This window comes from Salmo trutta, chromosome 13 (assembly GCF_901001165.1).
Source record: "Salmo trutta chromosome 13, fSalTru1.1, whole genome shotgun sequence".
Classification (NCBI taxonomy): domain Eukaryota; kingdom Metazoa; phylum Chordata; class Actinopteri; order Salmoniformes; family Salmonidae; genus Salmo; species Salmo trutta.
The window spans coordinates 23,616,653-23,641,607 of NC_042969.1; the positions used below are offsets into that span (position 1 = coordinate 23,616,653).

The 24,955-nt window shown below is 43.4% G+C and overlaps 1 protein-coding gene across 1 annotated transcript in view; it reads right to left on the bottom strand.

The window, feature by feature from the left end:
- aff2 (AF4/FMR2 family, member 2) overlaps positions 1 to 24,955 on the bottom strand; it is a 328,554-nt gene that overhangs the window by 86,303 nt on the left and 217,296 nt on the right. The window contains exons 9-10 of the mRNA XM_029770596.1: positions 12,534 to 12,588; positions 221 to 258 (exon numbers count right to left, since the gene is read on the bottom strand). Of these exons, the coding sequence (XP_029626456.1) occupies positions 221 to 258; positions 12,534 to 12,588 (93 nt within the window). The remainder of the gene's footprint in view (positions 1 to 220; positions 259 to 12,533; positions 12,589 to 24,955) is intronic.

Below are 24,955 nucleotides of genomic sequence, written 5' to 3' on the forward strand. Positions count from 1 at the left end.
ACCGGAGAAAGATACATGTAATTAAACTATATAGAGCAATGATCTGAAGAAGTGTGATATAAACAGTTACTGATTACATATCTGTGTGCAGAACTGATCATTTGCAACCCCTTATGCAAAGAACAGGATGTACTACAATCCAATACCATGCATTGCAATAATATGCATTACAGAGACACTTCCACACAATGCTGCCAGTTCATCATGATCTGCCACTTACCTGAGAGGTGTACTTCTGGGCTTGGGCTTCTCAGCTGCCTGTGAAAACAGTAACACAACACAGTCCTGTTAGTTGCTGTACAGAACAGAACATGCAGTATGTGATGGATAGTGATACCCATCTCTCTGGACCACCGAGAGATCAGCACAAATAGCCCCAAACTGGAGGAAGGATAACAGGAGGGATGAATCCCGGCCCAGGATGAAAGAAATCAGCCTCATCATGATGACTACAGATAGGCACTCAAACATGCACTTTCCTCTTCGTCTGTTTCGTCTGTTCACCCCCCCTTCTCTTTGAATGGAGGAATGTGAATGATTAAAGAGATCAGTGAGGCGTACACCGCTCAATCAATGCTGGTTGGAGGAAAAAACAACTGTGTGATTTCTAAGGATGGGTTTTTAGAGACCAAGTAGAGTAACAAAGAGGGTTTTAGAGACCTACTAAAGTAGCAGGGACCTACTACAGTAGCAGAGAGGGTTTTAGAGACCAACCAGATTAGCAGAGAGGGTTTTAGAGATCTACTACACTAGCAGAGAGGGTTTTAGAGACCTACCAGATTAGCAGAGAGGGTTTTAGAGACCTACCAGATTAGCAGAGAGGGTTTTAGAGACCTACTGCAGTAGCAGAGAAGGTTTTAGAGACCTACCAAATTAACAGAGGGGTTTTTAGAGACCCACTACAGTAGCAGAGAGGGTTTTAGAGACCTACCAGATTAGCAGAGGGGTTTTTAGAGACCCACTTCAGTAGCAGAGAGGGTTTTAGAGACCTACTACATTAGCAGAGGGGTTTTTAGATACCCACTAGAGTAACATAGAGGGTTTTAGGGACATACTACAGTAGCAGACAGGGTTTTAGAGACATACCAGATTAGCAGAGAGGGTTTTAGAGATCTACCATATTAACAGAGAGGGTTCTAGAGACCTACCAGATTAGCAGAAAGGGTTTTAGAGACCTACCAGATTAGCAGAGAGGGTTTTAGAGACCTACCAGATTAGCAGAGGGGGTTTTAGAGACCTACTACAGTAGCGGAGAGGGTTTTAGAGACCTACCAGATTAGCAAAGTGGGTTTTAGAGACCTACCAGATTAGCAAAGTGGGTTTTAGAGACCGACTACAGTAGCAGAGAGGGTTTTAGAGACCTACCATATTAATAGATAGGGTTTTAGAGACCTAACAGATTAGCAGAGAGGGTTTTAGAGACCTACCAGATTAGCAGAGGGGTTTTTAGAGACCCACTAGAGTAACATAGAGGGTTTTAGGGACATACTACAGTAGCAGGCAGGGTTTTAGAGACCTACTACAGTAGCAGAGAGGGTTTTAGAGACCTACTACAGTAGCAGAGAGGGTTTTAGAGACCCACTACAGTAGCAGAGAGGGTTTTAGAGACCTACCAGAGTAGCAGAGAGGGTTTTAGAGACCTACCAGATCAGCAGAGAGGGTTTTAGAAACCAACTACAGTAGCAGAGAGGGTTTGAGAGACCTACCAGATTAGCAGAGGGGTTTTTAGGGACCCACTACAGTAGCAGAGAGGATTTTAGAGACCTACTACATTAGCAGAGAGGGTTTTTAGAGACCTACTACAGTAGAATAGAGGGTTTTAGAGACCTACTACAGTAGAATAGATGGTTTTAGAGACCTACTACATTAGCAGAGAGGGTTTTTAGAGACCTACTACAGTAGAATAGAGGGTTTTAGAGGCCTATTAGAGTAGCAGAGAGGGTTTTAGAGATCTACTACATTAGCAGAGAGGGTTTTTAGAGATCTACTACAGTAGAATAGAGGGTTTTAGAGACCTATTAGAGTAGCAGAGAGGGTTTTAGAGATCTACTACAGTAGAATAGTGGGTTTTAGAGACCTATTAGAGTAGCAGAGAGGGTTTTAGAGATCTACTACAGTAGAATAGAGAGTTTTAGAGGCCTATTAGAGTAGCAGAGAGGGTTTTAGAGATCTACTACAGTAGAATAGTGGGTTTTAGAGACCTATTAGAGTAGCAGAGAGGGTTTTAGAGATCTACTACAGTAGAATAGAGAGTTTTAGAGGCCTATTAGAGTAGCAGAGAGGGTTTTAGAGATCTACTACAGTAGAATAGTGGGTTTTAGAGACCTATTAGAGTAGCAGAGAGGGTTTTAGAGATCTACTACAGTAGAATAGAGAGTTTTAGAGACCTATTAGAGTAGCAGAGAGGGTTTTAGAGATCTACTACAGTAGAATAGAGGGTTTTAGAGACCTATTAGAGTAGCAGAGAGGGTTTTAGAGATCTACTACAGTAGAATAGAGGGTTTTAGAGACCTATTAGAGTAGCAGAGAGGGTTTTAGAGATCTACTACAGTAGAATAGAGAGTTTTAGAGATCTACTACAGTAGAATAGAGGGTTTTAGAGACCTACTACAGTAGAATAGATAGTTTTAGAGACCTATTAGAGTAGCAGAGAGGGTTTTAGAGATCTACTACAGTAGAATAGTGGGTTTTAGAGACCTATTAGAGTAGCAGAGAGGGTTTTAGAGATCTACTACAGTAGAATAGAGAGTTTTAGAGGCCTATTAGAGTAGCAGAGAGGGTTTTAGAGATCTACTACAGTAGAATAGAGGGTTTTAGAGACCTATTAGAGTAGCAGAGAGGGTTTTAGAGATCTACTACAGTAGAATAGAGGGTTTTAGAGACCTATTAGAGTAGCAGAGAGGGTTTTAGAGATCTACTACAGTAGAATAGAGAGTTTTAGAGATCTACTACAGTAGAATAGAGGGTTTTAGAGACCTATTAGAGTAGCAGAGAGGGTTTTAGAGACCTACTACAGTAGAATAGATGGTTTTAGAGGCCTATTAGAGTAGCAGAGAGGTTTTTAGAGATCTACTACAGTAGAATAGATGGTTTTAGAGGCCTATTAGAGTAGCAGAGAGGGTTTTAGAGACCTATTAGAGTAGCAGAGAGGGTTTTAGAGATCTACTACAGTAGAATAGAGGGTTTTAGAGACCTACTACAGTAGAATAGATGGTTTTAGAGACCTACTACATTAGCAGAGAGGGTTTTTAGAGACCTACTACAGTAGAATAGAGGGTTTTAGAGGCCTATTAGAGTAGCAGAGAGGGTTTTAGAGATCTACTACATTAGCAGAGAGGGTTTTTAGAGATCTACTACAGTAGAATAGAGGGTTTTAGAGACCTATTAGAGTAGCAGAGAGGGTTTTAGAGATCTACTACAGTAGAATAGTGGGTTTTAGAGAGCTATTAGAGTAGCAGAGAGGGTTTTAGAGATCTACTACAGTAGAATAGAGAGTTTTAGAGGCCTATTAGAGTAGCAGAGAGGGTTTTAGAGATCTACTACAGTAGAATAGTGGGTTTTAGAGACCTATTAGAGTAGCAGAGAGGGTTTTAGAGATCTACTACAGTAGAATAGAGAGTTTTAGAGGCCTATTAGAGTAGCAGAGAGGGTTTTAGAGATCTACTACAGTAGAATAGTGGGTTTTAGAGGCCTATTAGAGTAGCAGAGAGGGTTTTAGAGATCTACTACAGTAGAATAGTGGGTTTTAGAGACCTATTAGAGTAGCAGAGAGGGTTTTAGAGATCTACTACAGTAGAATAGAGGGTTTTAGAGACCTATTAGAGTAGCAGAGAGGGTTTTAGAGATCTACTACAGTAGAATAGAGGGTTTTAGAGACCTATTAGAGTAGCAGAGAGGGTTTTAGAGATCTACTACAGTAGAATAGAGGGTTTTAGAGACCTACTACAGTAGAATAGAGGGTTTTAGAGACCTACTACAGTAGAATAGAGAGTTTTAGAGGCCTATTAGAGTAGCAGAGAGGGTTTTAGAGATCTACTACAGTAGAATAGAGAGTTTTAGAGGCCTATTAGAGTAGCAGAGAGGGTTTTAAAGATCTACTACAGTAGAATAGAGAGTTTTAGAGATCTACTACAGTAGAATAGAGGGTTTTAGAGACCTACTACAGTAGAATAGATAGTTTTAGAGACCTATTAGAGTAGCAGAGAGGGTTTTAGAGATCTACTACAGTAGAATAGTGGGTTTTAGAGACCTATTAGAGTAGCAGAGAGGGTTTTAGAGATCTACTACAGTAGAATAGAGAGTTTTAGAGGCCTATTAGAGTAGCAGAGAGGGTTTTAGAGATCTACTACAGTAGAATAGAGGGTTTTAGAGACCTATTAGAGTAGCAGAGAGGGTTTTAGAGATCTACTACAGTAGAATAGAGAGTTTTAGAGGCCTATTAGAGTAGCAGAGAGGGTTTTAGAGATCTACTACAGTAGAATAGAGGGTTTTAGAGACCTATTAGAGTAGCAGAGAGGGTTTTAGAGATCTACTACAGTAGAATAGAGGGTTTTAGAGACCTATTAGAGTAGCAGAGAGGGTTTTAGAGACCTACTACAGTAGAATAGATGGTTTTAGAGGCCTATTAGAGTAGCAGAGAGGTTTTTAGAGATCTACTACAGTAGAATAGTGGGTTTTAGAGACCTATTAGAGTAGCAGAGAGGGTTTTAGAGATCTACTACAGTAGAATAGAGAGTTTTAGAGGCCTATTAGAGTAGCAGAGAGGGTTTTAGAGATCTACTACAGTAGAATAGTGGGTTTTAGAGGCCTATTAGAGTAGCAGAGAGGGTTTTAGAGATCTACTACAGTAGAATAGTGGGTTTTAGAGACCTATTAGAGTAGCAGAGAGGGTTTTAGAGATCTACTACAGTAGAATAGAGGGTTTTAGAGACCTATTAGAGTAGCAGAGAGGGTTTTAGAGATCTACTACAGTAGAATAGAGGGTTTTAGAGACCTATTAGAGTAGCAGAGAGGGTTTTAGAGATCTACTACAGTAGAATAGAGGGTTTTAGAGACCTACTACAGTAGAATAGAGGGTTTTAGAGACCTACTACAGTAGAATAGAGAGTTTTAGAGGCCTATTAGAGTAGCAGAGAGGGTTTTAGAGATCTACTACAGTAGAATAGAGAGTTTTAGAGGCCTATTAGAGTAGCAGAGAGGGTTTTAGAGATCTACTACATTAGAATAGAGAGTTTTAGAGATCTACTACAGTAGAATAGAGGGTTTTAGAGACCTACTACAGTAGAATAGATAGTTTTAGAGACCTATTAGAGTAGCAGAGAGGGTTTTAGAGATCTACTACAGTAGAATAGTGGGTTTTAGAGACCTATTAGAGTAGCAGAGAGGGTTTTAGAGATCTACTACAGTAGAATAGAGAGTTTTAGAGGCCTATTAGAGTAGCAGAGAGGGTTTTAGAGATCTACTACAGTAGAATAGAGGGTTTTAGAGACCTATTAGAGTAGCAGAGAGGGTTTTAGAGATCTACTACAGTAGAATAGAGAGTTTTAGAGGCCTATTAGAGTAGCAGAGAGGGTTTTAGAGATCTACTACAGTAGAATAGAGGGTTTTAGAGACCTATTAGAGTAGCAGAGAGGGTTTTAGAGATCTACTACAGTAGAATAGAGGGTTTTAGAGACCTATTAGAGTAGCAGAGAGGGTTTTAGAGACCTACTACAGTAGAATAGATGGTTTTAGAGGCCTATTAGAGTAGCAGAGAGGTTTTTAGAGCTCTACTACAGTAGAATAGATGGTTTTAGAGGCCTATTAGAGTAGCAGAGAGGGTTTTAGAGACCTATTAGAGTAGCAGAGAGGGTTTTAGAGATCTACTACAGTAGAATAGAGGGTTTTAGAGACCTATTAGAGTAAAATAGATGGTTTTAGAGACCTATTAGAGTAGCAGAGAGGGTTTTAGAGATCTACTACAGTAGAATAGATGGTTTTAGAGGCCTATTAGAGTAGCAGAGAGGGTTTTAGAGACCTACTACAGTAGAATAGAGAGTTTTAGAGGCCTATTAGAGTAGCAGAGAGGGTTTTAGAGACCCACTACAGTAGAATAGAGGGTTTTAGAGACCTATTAGAGTAGCAGAGAGGGTTTTAGAGACCCACTACAGTAGAATAGAGGGTTTTAGAGACCTATTAGAGTAGCAGAGAGGGTTTTAGAGACCCACTACAGTAGAATAGACGGTTTTAGAGACCTATTAGAGTAGCAGAGAGGGTTTTAGAGACCCACTACAGTAGAATAGAGGGTTTTAGAGACCTATTAGAGTAGCAGAGAGGGTTTTAGAGACCCACTACAGTTGAATAGAGGGTTTTAGAGATCTACTACAGTAGAATAGAGAGTTTTAGAGGCCTATTAGAGTAGCAGAGAGGGTTTAAGAGATCTACTACAGTAGAATAGAGAGTTTTAGAGACCTACTACAATAACAGAGACGGTCTTGGAGACCTACTAGAGTGGCAGAGAAGGTTCTAGAGCTCAACAACATAGCATAGAAGGTTTTAGAGACCTACTACTATTTGATTTAAACCTACATCACTGACACCTGACACTGATTGGAAGCACAGACAGGTGACAGCAATTTAATACTATGAGGATTTGTTGCCCCCCTCTCCCCCATGTATTCCATATACAAAGACAACAACACATTGTAACAAACAAATTAACATTGAAGTGTTTCCGCTCCGATGAGGACTGTCACTGCTACTGTATTTCTATAGTCCTGAAAATATGATGTACCCCACACTGTGATGTAGCCCGCACTGTGATGTAGCCCGCACTGTGATGTAGCCCGCACTGTGATGTGGCCCGCACTGTGATATAGCCCACACTGTGATGTAGCCCGCACTGTGAAGTAGCCCACAACATGCTGATTAGTGACAAGTTAAAGAGTGCTTGAGCAAGGTATACAAATAAAACCCCTTGGCACAGAGTGGTAAAGCTTTTGGCCACCACCACCACAACCTGTCCAGGCTACCACCAAGACACAGACAGGCCCACCACCACAACCTGTCCAGGCTACCACCAAGACACAGACAGGCCCACCACTACAACCTGTCCAAGCTACCACCAAGACACAGACAGGCCCACCACCACAACCTGTCCAGGCTACCACCAAGACACAGACAGGCCCACCACTATATCCTGTCCAGGCTACCACCAAGACACAGACAGGCTCACCACCACAACCTGTCCAGGCCACCACCAAGACACAGACAGGCCCACCACTACAACCTGTCCAGGCTACCACCAAGACACAGACAGGCTCACCACTACAACCTGTCCAGGCTACCACCAAGACACAGACAGGCCCACCACTACAACCTGTCCAGGCTACCACCAAGACACAGACAGGCCCACCACTACAACCTGTCCAGGCTACCACCAAGACACAAACAGGCCCACCACTACAACCTGTCCAGGCTACCACCAAGACACAGACAGGCCCACAGCAACACACTGGCAAGGCTAAGGTTATTGCTGTGACCATTGATCTGTGTACAGTCCATTTATCATTGATGAAAGCAGCCAGTGATCTTCACAGTATATCAGATGAAACAAGTCAGATCATCTTACTGCTGTTTCCCTCTCCACGGGGATTTGGGCAGCTTCCATCCTTCTTCCCCATTCCCGGGTTGCTAGGCAACGCAGCTGGGGGCATGGCTGCTAGTTTGTACTCTGGCAAACTGTTTAAATGGCTGCTGGAGCTTTTTTCATGCTTATGAGGCGACTTTGGACATTCATTTCAGGGGTTGTTTGTGTGTGTGTGTGTGTGTGTGTGTCTGTGTGTGTGTGTGTGTGTGTGTGTGTGTGTGTGTGTGTGTGTGTGTGTGTGTGTGTGTGTGTGTGTGTGTGTGTGTGTGTGTGTGTGTGTGTGTGTGTGTGTGTGTGTGTGTGTGCATGTACTTGTGTGGGAAACGCAGGAGGTGGTTATCGCTAAGGAGAAAGGGAGGGCTGGAGGAGCTGTGCTGGTGATGATCAAATTAGCCTAAAAAGGCCAGACATGATCAAGTGCTTTTCTGTATCACCAAGAGGAATGCAACACAGCTCAAAGCAGGATTTTCATGAATGTTTTAAGGAATTCAACAATATTCAAAAGACAAAGAGAGTGATGCACTTCTATTGACTTTACTGGCTCATTGCCTGCAGCTATAGAGATACAGATAATTCCAACAGACAGACAGTGATGTATACCCACAATTTGTTTTCAACCTGTGGTGGTGTGATTGAGAGGCATTAGCGCTGTTGTGAGATCATGCTAAATGAGAAGGTATAAAGGTTTGCTATAGATCAGCATTTGATATCAATCAGACGAACAATCCTCTTCACTCACCCATCCACCTTCATCTGTCTGTGTGTCTCTCTCTGTGTGTCTCTCTATGTCTCTCTCTGTGTATCTCTGAGTCTCTCTGTGTGTCTCTGTGTGTCTCTCTGTGTGTCTCTGTCTCTCTGTGTGGCTCTCTGTGTGTGTCACTGTGTGTGTGCCTCTCTGTGTGTGTCTCTGTGTGTGTCTCTGTGTGTCTCTCCTCTGTCTGTGTGTGTGTCTCTCCTCTGGCTGTGTGTGTCTCCTCTGTCTGTGTGTATCTCACTCTCTGTGTCTCTCTCTCAATGATGTCACTGAACTTCGATACCCCTTGTCAAAATACTTCCATTAGTTTCCCCTCCATCTATGGTGATCACAGCAGTATCCTATTCATTCTGGGTAGGGAGAGCTGTTTTATCATTAGGGAGAAAGCCAGCTAACGTAAATAAAAACACCACTGTTTGTGAAGACTAGATTTCTTCTTAATCCACCGGGACATCTGAATGACAACATGGCTGTTGATTTAGGGGAGAATGTTTTCATTTGGTTGGCCCTTTCACTGTGGTATTTTCTGAAGAAACTGGGCAACAAAACCCTGGCTAATTAAGAACAGTCCTCAATGCTCCTTTGTGCTGCTGCTGAACTGAGCAATGGAACATTCTCACAATTGAGTATAATTTTTTTTCTTCTAAAATACACACACAGCCAGAAAATCTCCAGTGAATTCCGGTAGACAAATGGGAGAGGGAAGGAAGTACTTTTACAGAGGAAAAGTAACAAAATGGTGTGAGGTGTTGGTCACCGATGAATAGTACCAGGTAGCTGATGAATAGTACCAGGTAGCTGATGAATAGCACCAGGTAGCTGATGAATAGTACCAGGTAGCTGATGAATAGCACCAGGTAGCTGATGAATATCACCAGGTAGCTGATGAATAGTACCAGGTAGCTGATGAATAGTACCAGGTAGCTGATGAATAGTACCAGGTAGCTGATGAATAGTACCAGGTAGCTGATTAATAGTACCAGGTAGCTGATTAATAGTACCAGGTAGCTGATGAATAGTACCAGGTAGCTGATGAATAGCACCAGGTAGCTGATTAATAGTACCAGGTAGCTGATGAATAGCACCAGGTAGCTGATGAATAGTACCAGGTAGCTGATGAATAGTACCAGGTAGCTGATGAATAGCACCAGGTAGCTGATGAATAGCACCAAGTAGCTGATGAATAGTACCAGGTAGCTGATGAATAGCACCAGGTAGCTGATGAATAGTACCAGGTAGCTGATGAATAGCACCAGGTAGCTGATGAATATCACCAGGTAGCTGATAAATAGTACCAGGTAGCTGATGAATAGTACCAGGTAGCTGATGAACATTACTAGGTAGCTGATGAGTAGTACCACATAGCTAGTGAATAGTACCAGGTAGCTGATGAATAGTACCAGGTAGCTGATGAATAGCACCAGGTAGCTGATGAATAGTACCAGGTAGCTGATGAATAGCACCAGGTAGCTGATGAATAGTACCAGGTAGCTGATGAATAGTACCAGGTAGCTGATTAATAGTACCAGGTAGCTGATGAATAGTACCAGGTAGCTGAATAACAGCGAGGTCAGAGGTGGTAGTCTGGCCACAGCATGTTCCTCGGCCCCCTCCTGGCCCCCCTCTACCCACCGAGGACCACAGCCCTACCCCTCAGTGCCAGGTGATTTGTCTGAGGTAGGGCAAGGCTGACCTTTCTACTCTGTCAATTGTCATAACAGCACCAGAGCTGGACTGTGTGCAACACACAAGGATAGGAGAGAAGGACAGAAAGGGGAGGGAGACGGAGACGAAAATGGAGAGGGAGATGGAGAGGGAGAAAAAAGAGAGATGGGAGAGACGAGAGGAGAGAGAAAGGGATGAGAGAGTGAAAAAGACGGCAGAGAGCCTGGGCTGATGCTAATTGCTTTAGAGGCACTATACAGGCACAAAATGCCTGCTACGGCTTCTCCCCAGCCCCCTCCTGCTTCTCCCCATCTCCCTCCTTCGTCTCCCCAGCTCCCTCCTGCTTCTCCCCAGCCCCCCTCCTGCTTCTCCCCATCCCCCTCCTTCTTTCCCCAGCTCCCTCCTGCTTCTCCCCAGCCCCCTCCTGCTTCTCCCCATCCCCCTCCTGCTTCTCCCCAGCCCCCTCCTGCTTCTCCCCAGCCCCTTCCTTCTTCTCCCGAGCCCCTTCCTGCTTCTCCCCATCCCCCTCCTGCTTCTCCCCATCCCCCTCCTGCTTCTCCCCAGCCCCCTCCTGCTTCTCCCGAGCCCCTTCCTGCTTCTCCCCATCCCCCTCCTGCTTCTCCCCAGCCCTCTCCTGCTTCTCCCGAGCCCCTTCCTGCTTCTCCCCATCCCCCTCCTGCTTCTCCCCATTACCCTCCTGCTTCTCCCCATCCCCCTCCTGCTTCTCCCCAGCCCTCTCCTTCTTCTCCCCAGCCCCATCCTGCTTTTCCCTAGCTCCCTCCAGCTTCTCCCCAGCGCACTCCTGCTTCTCCCCAGCTCCCTCCAGCTTCTTCCCAGCTCCCTCCTGCTTCGCTCCAGCTCCCTCCAGCTTCCCCCCAGTTCCCTCCTGCTTCTCCCCAGCTCCCTCCAGCTTCTCCCCAACCCACTCCTGCTTCTATATCGAATATATTATCCTTATATCTTCCCTCTCTACTGCACTGAGTCACTTGTGCTGGAGCACGCTGATCCACTGAAGCTGTATATGTGTGTGTGTGTGTGTGTGTGTGTGTGTGTGTGTACGTGTAGGGAAGGGAAGGGAAATAGGGAAGGGAAAAAGATACCTAGTCAGTTGTAGAACTGAATGCCTTCAACCAAAATAGGTCCACGTCATTGGTGCACAGGGAGCAGTTGTTGTTGGGGTTAACTGAAGTGTACGCTTGTGTGCGGGCTGACCCTTCTTGCTTAAATAAGGAGGGGAAGTGCTTGGTTTTTTATCTGTGTTGTTGTGTATGAAACAGGAAGTAGGGGGATCAGGCAGACTAGTGTGTGTGTTTATTTGGGGACAGACACTGCTGCTATACTGAAGGCGATGACAGCATGCTAATGTACCATGGACTCATTTGCAGTAAGCCACTTATAAACATCCAGAGATGCGCACCGACCCCCCCCCCCCCCCCCCCCCCCCCCCCCCCACACACACACACACACACAGATATGGGAGTGTGTTACTGTTAGTAGAGCACTAGTAGAGCCCCGTGTATAATGACTTTAATGTGTAATAACTATCATTAAACTACCAACGGCTCAAAGGTCCTGATTGGATGATAGCTATGTGAACAATACCAAGAAGCACAATGAGAGAGCCATCGCTAATTTACTCATCTAACGGTTCTGTTATTATCTGGCTCAGAACGACACCACACACAGATACAGTTGAAGTCGGAAGTTTACATACACTTAGGTTGGAGTCATTAAAACTCGTTTTTCAACCACTCCATAAATTTCTTGTTAACAAACTATAGTTTTGGCAGGTCGGTTAGGACATCTACTTTGTGACATCTACAAAGTTGTGGCAAAATGGCTTAAGGACAACACAGTCAAGGTATTGGAGTGGCCATCACAAAGTCCTGACCTCAATCCTATAGAACATTTGTGGGCAGAACCGAAAAAGTGTGTGCGAGCAAGGAGGCCTACAAACCTGACTCAGTTACACCAGCTCTGTCAGGAGGAATGGGCCAAAATTCACCCAACTTATTGTGGGAAGCTTGTGGAAGGCTACCCGAAATGATGTTTGACCCAAGTTAAACAATTTAAAGGCAATGCTACCAAATACTAATTGAGTATATGTAAACTTCTGACCCACTGGGAATGTGATAAAATAAATAAAAGCTGAAATAAATCATTCTCTCTACTATTATTCTGACATTTCACATTTTTTAAATAAAGTGATGATCCTAACTGACCTAAGACAGGACATTTTTACTAGGATTAAATGTCAGGAATTGTGAAAAACTGAGTTTAAATGTATTTGGCTAAGGTGTATGTAAACCTCCGACTTCAACTGTATACTCAAACGAAACCACACACCACAGACAGAGATACTCAGAACGAGACCACAGACAGAGATACTCAGAACGAGACCACAGACAGAGATACTCAGAACGAGACCACAGACGGAGATATTCACAGAGAGTATACTGTAATTAGATGGTAGTTGATGGATCTTACCTGCTGTTCAGTATCTTCCTCGTCACTGCTGATCTTCAGGTCATCCTCAAGCATTCTGCAGAAAGACACACAACAGCAGTCAGGTCAAATAAAAAACTGTTATTATCAATATGGGAATATATCAAAAAATAAATATTGCTTAGTCAAATGATGTCATTTTTTTTATTAAGAACTAGGATGTATTAAAGGCAGAGTGTATCAGGTATACTATTACTCTTTGTTAGGACACAAACACAACTTTGGATATTATGCCATTATATGCAGAGAGCAAAATCGCATATCGCCATATCGCCATATATATATACTGTGTAGATATGGCGATATGCAGTTTTGCTCTCTGCATATAATGGCATAATATCCAAAAAGTTGTGTATATATATATATATATATCATCTTTCAATTCAATTCAACACTGAAAAAACATCCAATCCCCTAGCTTCCTTCAGACTCATAAACTATCAAAAAGTGTTTTCAGAAAGAATGATGTCATCTGACAAACAGTGTGATGACATCATAGCAAAAACACAATAAAACCCCGGCCAGCAGGCAGTCGAGCAGCAAGCTTGCGCTTAGCGATCTAGCTACACTACAGAGACACTCACTCCGGCCCAGTCAGCCACTCCCCCGAGTTAGAAAAACAAAAGAAGCTCTATGAGGGAAATGTGTTTCAAGTTGTGTTTTCTATGACCTAGGCTGTTGTGCAGCATCTTAGATTGGGCAGAACTTTGAACAAACTACCAGTCATTACCCTGGTAATACTGAACAGATGTCAGCGGAAGGAACCAGGAGAAGAAAAAAGCCAGGTGGCTGAAGTGGGTATTTCCAGAGGATTTGCACTCAATTGAAGCCAAACTAGGGAGGGGGGTCCTGTCAAAGGTCAAATAGGGGGAGCTTATATTTGTCCTGTTTCACACATGTACAAGTGTGGAACCTGTAAAATTGTGAAATGGAAATGTTTTTTTTTTGCATATCCCACTCCACCTGAGACACCCTCGGTGAGTGGGGTCACAGTATGGACCAGCCATTATTGACAGTAAACCTGGAGCAATTATGGTTCAGTGCCTAGCTCAAAGACAGATCTTTTCACCTAGTCGACTCAGGTATTCGAACTAGCAACCTTTCAGTTACTGGCCCAATGCTCTAACCACTTGGTTACCTGCCACCTGTGTTTACAGGCCTGTGTGTATGTGAGAGAGACGAAGAAGAAAAAATAGAGAAATAGAGAAATAAAAACAGAAAGAGAGAAAGAAGAAAAATACAAAAAATGAATAAAGAGTGGGCTGTCTGTGGTCTATTTAAAACTACAGGATCGGTGGGTTCCCCACGGGATGGCTGAGCTAACGTAGGCTAATGCGATTAGCATGAGGTTGCAAGTAACAAGAACATTTCCCCGGACATAGACATATCTGATATTGGCAGAAAGCTTAAATTATTGTTAATCTAACTGCACTGTCCAATTTACAGTAGCTATTACAGTGAAATAATACCATGCTATTGTTTGAGGAGTGTGCACAGTTTTGAACTTGAAAAGTTCTTAATAAACAAATTAGGCACATTTGGGCAGTCTTGACACAACATTTTGATCAGAAATGCAATGGTTCATTGGATTAGTCTAAAACTTTGCACATACACTGGTGCCATCTTGTGGCCACAATTGAAATTGCACCCGGGCTGGAATAATACATTATGGCCTTTGTCTTGCATTTCAAAGATGATGGTACAAAAAAATTTTTGTTTTTTTCTTTGTATTATCTTTTATCAGATCTAATGTGTTATATTCTCCTACATTCCTTTCACATTTCCCAAACGTTAAAGTGTTACCTTTCAAATAGTATCACGAATATGCATATCCTTGCTTCAGAGCCTGAGCTACAGGCAGTTAGATTTGGCTGTCATTTTAGGCAAAAATTTAAAAAAAGGGGCGGATCCTTAAGAGGTTTTAATTAAGCAGTAAGGCTTGAGGCGGTGTGGTATATGGCCTATATACTACGGCTAAGGGTTGTTCTTATGCAAAATGCAACGCGGAGTGCCTGGATACAGCCCTTAGCCGTGGTATATAGGCCATATTCCACAAACCCCAGAGGTGCCTTATTTCTTGTAAAAACCGGTTGCCAACACAGCAAGGCAAGGAACGACACATCTACATTGAAAATGTTGCTTTAATTAATAAATTCATAATAAATACATTCCCGCCAGAAAAAGTAGACTGGACAACAGTCATGTTGCTAGACTGGTTGCTATGTAACATAACCACAGGCTAGGCTAGCTAACTTACATTAAATGTATGCAAAAACCGAGCATAAGCGCTACTTCTACAGTGACTAACACACGGCAATTATTTATTCACGTTGATCTGAATGTTGCCATTTATCGTGCACAAATGAAAAAATTGTCCCGTGTTATCATTGGTTGTTGGCTTGCAGATGTTGTCGTTTGTTGGCTCCACACTGCTGGAAATGGAAGCCGTTCTTTTAGCTGGGGGAGCTGCTGCTGTGTTGTCAGATAGAATAGTGCTCCACCGCTTCCTCTCATCCAGATTTGGCCTCCAGTAACTGTGAAGAGATGTTTCGGATCTGTGTCCACAGACAGACATTATTTCCCGTGCCTCTAGACCGGCATCTGACAGTTTCTGGATCATGGTGGTACGGAAGCAGTGGTTTGTGTAAATCTGCGACGGGCCAGCTATTTTGCAGAACTTTGGCAGCAATGTTGCGAGGGTGTTCACTCCCATCGGCTCTTTTGTGTACCAGAAACATATGCGACAAAATAACGTTAGCTAATAGTTAGGTCTACAAAGCTACCAGTTATATTGCCAGGGTAAATTAGATTCAGCTAGCTAGTTAACAGTTAAGTACCATATGTATCCGTTAACTGTTTTCTGTTTCGGGTGGAGGTACAACGCCGGGGCGTCGGAGGGAAGGAGGGACAGCTACTTCTTAAGGGAAGCTACCGGGCAGAGGGGATCACCCAGCAGTTCAAACATGAATCCCTGTCCACTCTCCCTGTTCTTCTCCTGCGGATCCTGGCTTTTTGTGGGTACGTAAAACGAGAGATTCGCTGACTGTAGACTGTTCTCGTCTGTACATTGGCCAAAATGAAGTTGAACATCAAACCACACTTTGCTCACCAAACCCTCAGGTGTTTCAGTGTCCAGAGCCTTGGATTGTTTGATGAGCTGCATGTCGTGTTCAGTTATGGCTGCGTGGTTTGTCGTACCCCTCTTTCCTCAACTTTTTAATTATGCCTACAAGCACATAATTGCTCATTGTGAATTCTGTGTCCTTCTATATTTTCCATGCCAAACTGAGAGGGGGGTTGTTGACATGTCGGCATAGCTGCTAATCCCATATTCTTCGCCATTCGAGTTTCTCACTGAACCATACAAGTCCCTTAGAATGACGTTCAGCTACATTTTTGTTCCCAAGCTCCCACAATGTATCCCTTTTTCTGCGCACCAGTCAGTGAAGCAGGTACAGTGAGGGAAAAAAGTATTTGATCCCCTGCTGATTTTGTACGTTTGCCCACTGACAAAGAAATGATCAGTCTTTAATTTTAATGGTAAGTTTATTTGAACAGTGAGAGACAGAATAACAACAAAAAAATCCAGAAAAACGCATGTCAAAAATGTTATAGATTGATTTGCATTTAATGAGGGAAATAAGTATTTGACCCCCTCTCAATCAGAAAGATTTCTGGCTCCCAGGTGTCTTTTATACAGGTAACGAGCTGAGATTAGGAGCACACTCTTAAAGGGAGTGCTCCTAATCTCAGTTTGTTACCTGTATAAAAGACACCTGTCCACAGACGCAATCAATCAATCAGATTCCAAACTCTCCACCATGGCCAAGACCAAAGAGCTCTCCAAGGATGTCAGGGACAAGATTGTAGACTTACACAAGGCTGGAATGGGCTACAAAACCATCGCCAAGCAGCTTGGTGAGAAGGTGACAACAGTTGGTGAGATTATTCGCAAATGGAAGAAACACAAAAGAACTGTCAATCTCCCTCGGCCTGGGGCTCCATGCAAGATCTCACCTCGTGGAGTTGCAATGATCATGAGAACGGTGAGGAATCAGCCCAGAACTACACGGGAGGATCTTGTCAATGATCTCAAGGCAGCTGTGACCATAGTCACCAAGAAAACAATTGGTAACACACTACGCCGTGAAGGACTGAAATCCTGCAGCGCCCGCAAGGTCGCCCTGCTCAAGAAAGCAGATATACATGCCCGTCTGAAGTTTGCCAATGAACATCTGAATGATTCAGAGGACAACTGGTGAAAGTGTTGTGGTCAGATGAGACCAAAATGGAGCTCTTTGGCATCAACTCAACTCGCTGTGTTTGAAGGAGGAGGAATGTTGCCTATGACCCCAAGAACACCATCCCTACCGTTAAACATGGAGGTGGGAACATTATGCTTTGGGGGTGTTTTTCTGCTAAGGGGACAGGACAACTTCACCGCATCAAAGGGACGATGGACGGGGCCATGTACGGTCAAATCTTGGGTGAGAACCTCCTTCCCTCAGCCAGGGCATTGAAAATGGGTCGTGGATGGGTATTCCAGCATGACAATGACCCAAAACACACGGCCAAGGCAACAAAGGAGTGGCTCAAGAAGAAGCACATTAAGGTCCTGGAGTGGCCTAGCCCGTCTCCAGACCTTAATCCCATAGAAAATCTGTGGAGGGAGCTGAAGGTTCGAGTTGCAAACGTCAGCCTTGAAACCTTAATGACTTGGAGAAGATCTGCAAAGAGGAGTGGGATAAAATCCCTCCTGAGATGTGTGCAAACCTGGTGGCCAACTACAAGAAACGTCTGACCTCTGTGATTGCCAACAAGGGTTTTGCCACCAAGTACTAAGTCATGTTTTGCAGAGGGGTCAAATACTTATTTCCCTCATTAAAATGCAAATCAATTTATAACATTTTTTGACATGCGTTTTTCTGGATTTGTTGGTTATTATTCTCTCTCACTGTTCAAATAAACCTACCATTAAAATTATAGACTGATCATTTCTTTGTCAGTGGGCAAATGTACAAAATCAGCAGGGGATCAAATACTTTTTTCCCTCACTGTAAGTGCCCACTTTGTTTGTTTTACGGTGTTCTTTTCATTTCTAAACTCTTCTTTTCTATGTTGGCATGTCAAACTATTGTTGATGTAGCCATTTTATTGAGGTGAAAAGGCGCAATGATATCAAGGTGAACAGGCTAAACGTTTGCCAATCAGCATCCAGTATCCAAACTACCCGGTTTATAATTAAGGAATAAGGCCAGAGGAGGTGTGGTATATTGCCAATATACATGTTTTATTTGCCAATATAGATGTATTGTACTGCTCTAATTACATTGGTAACCCTTTTATAATACCAATAAAGCACCTATGGAGTTTGTGGAATATTGCCAATATACCATGGCTAAGGGCTGTTCTTAACATTTACATTTAAGTCATTTAGCAGACGCTCTTATCCAGAGCAACTTACACATTGGTGCATTCACCTTATGAAGGATTACCTTATCCTATCCTAGGTATTCCTTAAAGAGGTGGGGTTTCAGGTGTCTCCGGAAGGTGGTGATTGACTCCGCTGTCCTGGCGTCGTGAGGGAGCTTGTTCCACCATAGGGGTGCCAGAGCAGCGAACAGTTTTGACTGGGCTGAGCGGGAACTGTGCTTCCTCAGAGTTAGGGGGGCCAGCAAGCCAGAGGTGGATGAACACAGTGCCCTTGTTTGGGTGTAGGGCCTGATCAGAGCCTGAAGGTACGGAGGTGCCGTTCCCCTCACAGCTCCATAGGCAAGCACCATGGTCTTAAGTACGGCGCAAAGTGGAGTGGCTGGACACAGCCTTTAGCCGTGGTATATTGGCCATATTCCACTTACCCCTACGGTGCCTTATTGCTACTATAAACTGGTTATCAATGTAATTAGAGAAGTAAAAATACATGTTGTGTTATACCCGTGGTATACGGTCTGATATACCACGGCTGTCAGCCAATCAGCATTCTTGGCTCGAACTTTCCCGTTTATAATAATTTCGTACTTTCTCTCCAGTTGGTGTGGATAATCCAGCCTTTAATTGTAGGTAAATCAACAGTAGGAAAAAGGCACTATTATAAATCAAATACAATTTTATTTGACACGTGCACCGAATACAACAGGTGTAGACCTTACAGTGAAATGCTTACTTACAAGAAAAAATAGATAAGTAAAAAATAGAAAATAGAAAATAAAAGTAACAAATATTTAACAGCAGCGGTAAAATAACAAGCAAGGCTATACACAGGGGGTACCGGTAAAGAGTACATTTCTATTTAACCTGGCAAGTCAGTTAAAAAAAAATCTTATTTACAATAACGGCCTACCCCGGCCAAACCTGGACCAATTGTGCGCGGCCCTATGGGACTCCCGATCAGGGCCGGATGTGATGCCGCCTGGATTTGAACCAGGGACTACAGTGACACCTCGTTCACTGAAATGCAGTGCCTTAGACCACTGCACCACTCACTGCGCCATGTTGAGTTAATATGTACATGTAGGTAGAGTTAAAGTGACTATGCATAGATTATAAACAGAGAGTAGCAGCAGCGTCAAAGAGGGGTCTTGGTAGCCCTTTGATTAGCTGTTCAGGAGTCTTATGGCTTGGGGGTAGAAGCTGTATAAATTCACCTGAACAGAGAGTACACTCCGGCATGTTACCCACAGTCCTCTCCACTCTAGAGGGAGAAGCATGGCTATATTTTCCACTTTTATGACCCCACAAAAGATGTGAATAAAAACGATACCCTCTTAAAGAAGTCTTGAAGCCCCTATAAATTATGAACGATTCGATGGTACATCTGTTTGAACACATTGATAGATCTCTGACCCAAATGAGCTCCTTGATAAATAATTAGCCCCAGGACATCTCTCTCTCTCTCTCTCTCTCTCTCTGTCTCTCTCTCTCTCTCTCTCTCTCTCTCTCAAGAAACCACAGATATGCAGTTGCATCAACATCTCAAGACTAACAGGACTTTATATTAAATACCTTTGAGGAGACGTAATGTCTCTGGACTGTTTCAGCCTGAGAGTGAGACAGTGTTTAATGGTCTAATTGGGCCTGTATTTAGCACTCTGCTAACTCAACCTTGAAACCAGGAGGAGGGCAAGGAGTTAAAATGAGTTTTATATTGAATATAAACACATTGGCAGGAAGCGAGCTCACAGAAATATTCACCTCATTAAAATTGGCAAAACGTGAGAGAGAGAGAGAGAGAGACCCAATCTGCATTAAGTCCCTTTTTTAAGAATGTATGTATTTCCTACTTGTCATCAGTTTGGTGTTGTGAAGAACATATCTATTATTTTACAGGCTCTCAAAGCATATTAAAGCACCTTCATAAACCTGAGTGAAGTGCAGTCTAAGGGTTCAGATAGGGTTCGAGGCAGCTCTGGTGACGGCAAGAGAAATAATGTGGTGTAACAACATCCTACCATCAGGACCAATAACATGGAAACTTAATCACAAACCCACACTGGGTCTTTTTGAGTGTAGCCACCTATTATATATGCATTTAATTTGTAGAAAATTATCCCAAATACAAATCAATCCAATTGGTTCCAGAGTCGTGAGCGAGGCTTATTTGAATTGCAAGTTTGGCACTGGCACAGTTTCGTTCTGTTTCTCCACGCTTGTTTTCATTAACAACGAGAGAGGAAATGTACGGCGGAACATGCCAGCACATTTGTTTACCCTTACTGATGGCTCATGAGATGATTAGAAGAAACCCCAAACCCACAGCCCAGAGACAGAGAGTAGGCTTGGAAAACAACCCCAAACCCACAGCCCAGAGACAGACAGTAGGCCTGGAAGACAACCCCAAACCCACAGCCCAGAGACAGACAGTAGGCCTGGAAGACAACCCCAAACCCACAGCCCAGAGACAGACAGTAGGCCTGGAAAATAACCCCAAACCCACAGCCCAGAGACAGACAGTAGGCCTGGAAGACAACCCCAAACCCACAGCCCAGAGACAGAGAGTAGGCCTGGAAGACAACCCCAAACCCACAGCCCAGAGACAGAGAGTAGGCCTGGAAGACAACCCCAAACCCACAGCCCAGAGACAGAGAGTAGGCCTGGAAGACAACCCCAAACCCACAGCCCAGAGACAGAGAGTAGGCCTGGAAGACAACCCCAAACCCACAGCCCAGAGACAGAGAGTAGGCCTGGAAGACAACCCCAAACCCACAGCCCAGAGACAGACAGTAGGCCTGGAAGACAACCCCAAACCCACAGCCCAGAGACAGAGAGTAGGCCTGGAAGACAATGGTAATGATGAACACAGTGTGGTTACCAGCATCAGGACAGTCAACTTCCTCTGGTGGAGTGATCCAGCTGCCTCTCAAATGCCACCCGATTTGGTCAACAGTGCACTACTTTTGACCAGGGCACTGCACTGTGTAGGGAATAGGGTGTCATTTGGGACAAACACACTGACTCAGCCTGCTTCTCTATGCTTCTCTCTGTTCACATCTGTCAGCACCCTCAGGGAAAGGCTCTCTCCACTCTAAATCCTTGCAGCCTTTCGCAATTCACATATGATGGATACAAACTATGATGTCAGCCTTATAAATTGACCATTGAAGAATTGTTGTGATAAGTAACTATAATATTATGAATGAACACATGCTGGAATCCTGCTATGGTATCATATACGTTATGAGGTGGTATCAGATCAGGTATAATATGTTATTTTAATGTACTTTGTATGAAGTAATAGTACATGTATATGGCTGCTATAGCATTACCTCATTAAAATGATATGTGACTTGAGCATGCCTGACTTGACAAGCTGTTGAGAAAAGAAAAGAAACCACCAAAACACTTTCTCTGTAAATTGTAGAAGAATGTGGTAACTGCTGGTTGTCAGAGGCACTCCAGAATCACGTTCTAAACATATGTAATCACCAATGTCCTGGTGTTGACATTTCTCCTGAACACAGGGATAAACTGTTTATCACAGTGTCAATGTGTCACTGATATATAATTGGACTCACCAACAAGACCCTTCTCCTTGGCACTGCAGTACCCCTCCCTCCCCCTCCAACCTGCCCCGGCCCTGCCCACCGTATGAATGATATTGTTCCCCTGCCTGCTCTCAAGTTATTTTGAAATGGAGCGACAGGGCTGCCAGATTGGCATTTAAGTGTGACCCTTTGGGTTTTCAGTTTGACGGCAGAGGCCGCCTTTGTTAAGTGTATAGCCCCTCACTCCCGCCCATTTAGCTAGGAGGGCTGACAGCTCCACAATAGCAGCCCCTCTCCCTCCTCTCTCCCTGAGCGTGAGGGAGGCATGTCATCACTCAGCAGGCAGCAGGGGACCCTGGGAGGGTGGCCCATCTTCCTCAGAGAGCTCCTGGAGGCGGGTTGTACTGCACATCCAGAGATGTGGCACTACACTGGGGCATGACTGCCATCCCAGAGCCCCTATCCTTCCACGTGTACCTGGTAACCAACTCCATGGTACCAGGAGACAGACACATCAACATGACGAGGGGAGGCCATGCGTCACCTCTTGGGCCCAGAGAGAGACGGCAGCATCTCAGAGGTGTGTGTGTCAGAGGGGACGTACCATAACTGACTCCATTATCCCCTACAGTGACAGCTTTGTTGCCAAAGAGCTGTACGGTCTTAGTGAGAGAGATACAAATCAGGGGGGGGGGGTTAATTTCAGATGTTGTATTCTAGTGTAATGCATGTGGATGGTGGTGGTGATAATGACAGATCTCATTCTGGGTAAATCATTAGTAGGGGTGATTGCCTGATGCTGTGTTAAACATGGAGAGGAGGAGAGATGACCTGCTTGCAGTCTCTGTTCAGCTATTACATTCCACTCCTGTCATTTGTCAAAGAGACTGGCCTTTCGGCAATCTTCAAGTATGAACATTCTATCATTAACCCTCCTGTTGTGTTCATTTCACGTTAATTAATTCTGTGTTCCCGGTCCAAAATGACCGCCTCATTATAGCTGATTATAAACCCATAATAATACATATATTATCACCTAACGTTGTGTTAGATCTCTTTATCAACTTAAGTCTTTGTGAACATTTCAAGTGTTGAACTTCTATTTGCTATTTATGGCTTGTGGGCCTCATTGACTTGAGCTCATACAACTCGTTTTTGAGTTTAAAAAAAGCCTAATGTATGGATTATTTTGACTATAATAAACGAATGAAACATTGTGCTAATTATCACAGACTACTTTGTGTCAAAGTTTAACAGTTGTCTTTAACAGTTGTCTTTGTAAACGAGTCTCCCTCCAAGTTGGTCATGTTTATCACTACAGTCTCGATTGACTCTGTCAGGAACAGTTTGAAGCAGGATGTTATGTCATCAACCCGGGATATGGTGTATCTCATTGGCCCTGGGGTCGTCCTGATAACATTTTCAGCCGACAGCCGACCTCTCCTTTCAGGTGGGGATGAAGACCAGGACAAATTCCCATTCTTTGACCGGAACGTAACAACAACGTCAGCAGGGCCCTCTTCCTCATCACTGGATTGTTCCACATCGGTTGTCTCTTGGTCTGAATCATATTTTATGTTGTCTTCAACTTCTGACACTTCCTCCTCTAATGCATTGTCATTGTCAGTTTCCTGGCCTCTCTCCTCCTCACCAGTGTCATGATCAAAGATATGATCAAGAGCCTCACATACAGTATATCGTCTGGTCATTGTGCTGCCACATAATTAATTGTGAGCAAGGCCTCAAAAATGCTTAAATGTACCAGAGCTGCGAGAAAGGTTCTATATATTATTGAAACAAAGTAGCAATTGTTTGTGAGAATGCCAACAGGTGTGTTTCCCATGGGGGAAAGATTCTATTGGGGAAAGGTTCCCATGGGGGTTGCCATGAAAGCCAAGAAGGGGAGTGAGGTGTGTGTGTGTGTGTGTGTGTGTGTGTGTGTGTGTGTGTGTGTGTGTGCGCTCAAACACACATGCATGTGGGGGTATGGGAGAGGCAGTGTGTCCATCTGATGAATGGGCATGTGCCTGAACTCAATTTTACACACTAATTGTAGTCTCACCCATTCATTTCTAATGACCGGTCATTTTTGACCGGGAACACCACACCATTTAACAAAAGTTAAATAAAACACCCAAAATGTAATGAAAATCATCAAAATGTATTTAGATGCCCTGTGTGGACAAAGTCATGGAACCTTATGACAATCAGATTAAATGAACTACATTTTTCAGAGAGAAAACGTGTAAATCGGTCCAATTCGACCGGAACACAACAGGAGGGTTAATGAGCTCGTGGAGATCAGATATTTGATCCTGATTCTGTAACCCTCACCGCTATCATCCAATCAGAATGTTTCTGCAAATTAGACGGTTCTAAATTAGACATTTTAACTTAATTCATACATTTTACTGGAAACAAACATTGGGCATTCTGACATAATACATTTCATTGGATTCAAACATTGGGCATTCTGACATAATGCATTTCATTGGAAACATAAACATTGGGCATTCTGACATAATGCATTTCATTGGAAACCTAAACATTGGGCATTCTGACATAAGGCATTTCATTGGAAACATAAACATTGGGCATTCTGACAATACATTTCATTGGAAACATAAACATTGGGCATTCTGACAATGCATTTCATTGGAAACCTAAACATTGGGCATTCTGACGTAATACATTTCATTGGAAACATAAACATTGGGCTTTCAGACATAATGCATTTCGTTGGAAACATAAACATTGGACATTCTGACATAATGCATTTCATTGGAAACCTAAACATTGGGCATTCTGACATAATGCATTTCGTGTCACGTCCTGACCAGCAGATGGAGCTGTTGTAGTAGTTTGGGGGTCAGGACGTGGCAGTCTTGTGGGTGTGTTTGAATGTTCTGTGTGTCTTGTGACTCCTGATCAGGAACAGCTGGGGATCGTTGTTCCTAATTGGGAGTCATATATGTAGGAGTATGTTTGTCACTGGGGTTTGTGGGTGGTTGTTTTGCACTGCGTTTTTTAGCCTGCAAACTGTTGCTGCTGTCGTGTTTATTGTTTCAAGTGGATGCTTTACTCTTTTTTAGTAATAAATAACCATGAGTATTCACATACCTGCTGCGCCTTGGTCCATTTATGAAGACAGCCGTTACATTTCGTTGGAAACCTAAACATTGGGCTTTCTGACGTAATACATTTCATTGGAAACATAAACATTGGGCATTCTGACATAATATATAAAATATTGGGCACGGGGAGAGCAGACTGACTCCCATTTATTGGATTTTTACCACCAGCCAATGGGATCAGAACACACCAGAGAAGCTCTCGCCGTTCAAACTTCCAAGTTCATTGTGAACTCTGTAGCCTATTATATATTGACCAAGCAATTTCCTCAAATATATATATATATTTATT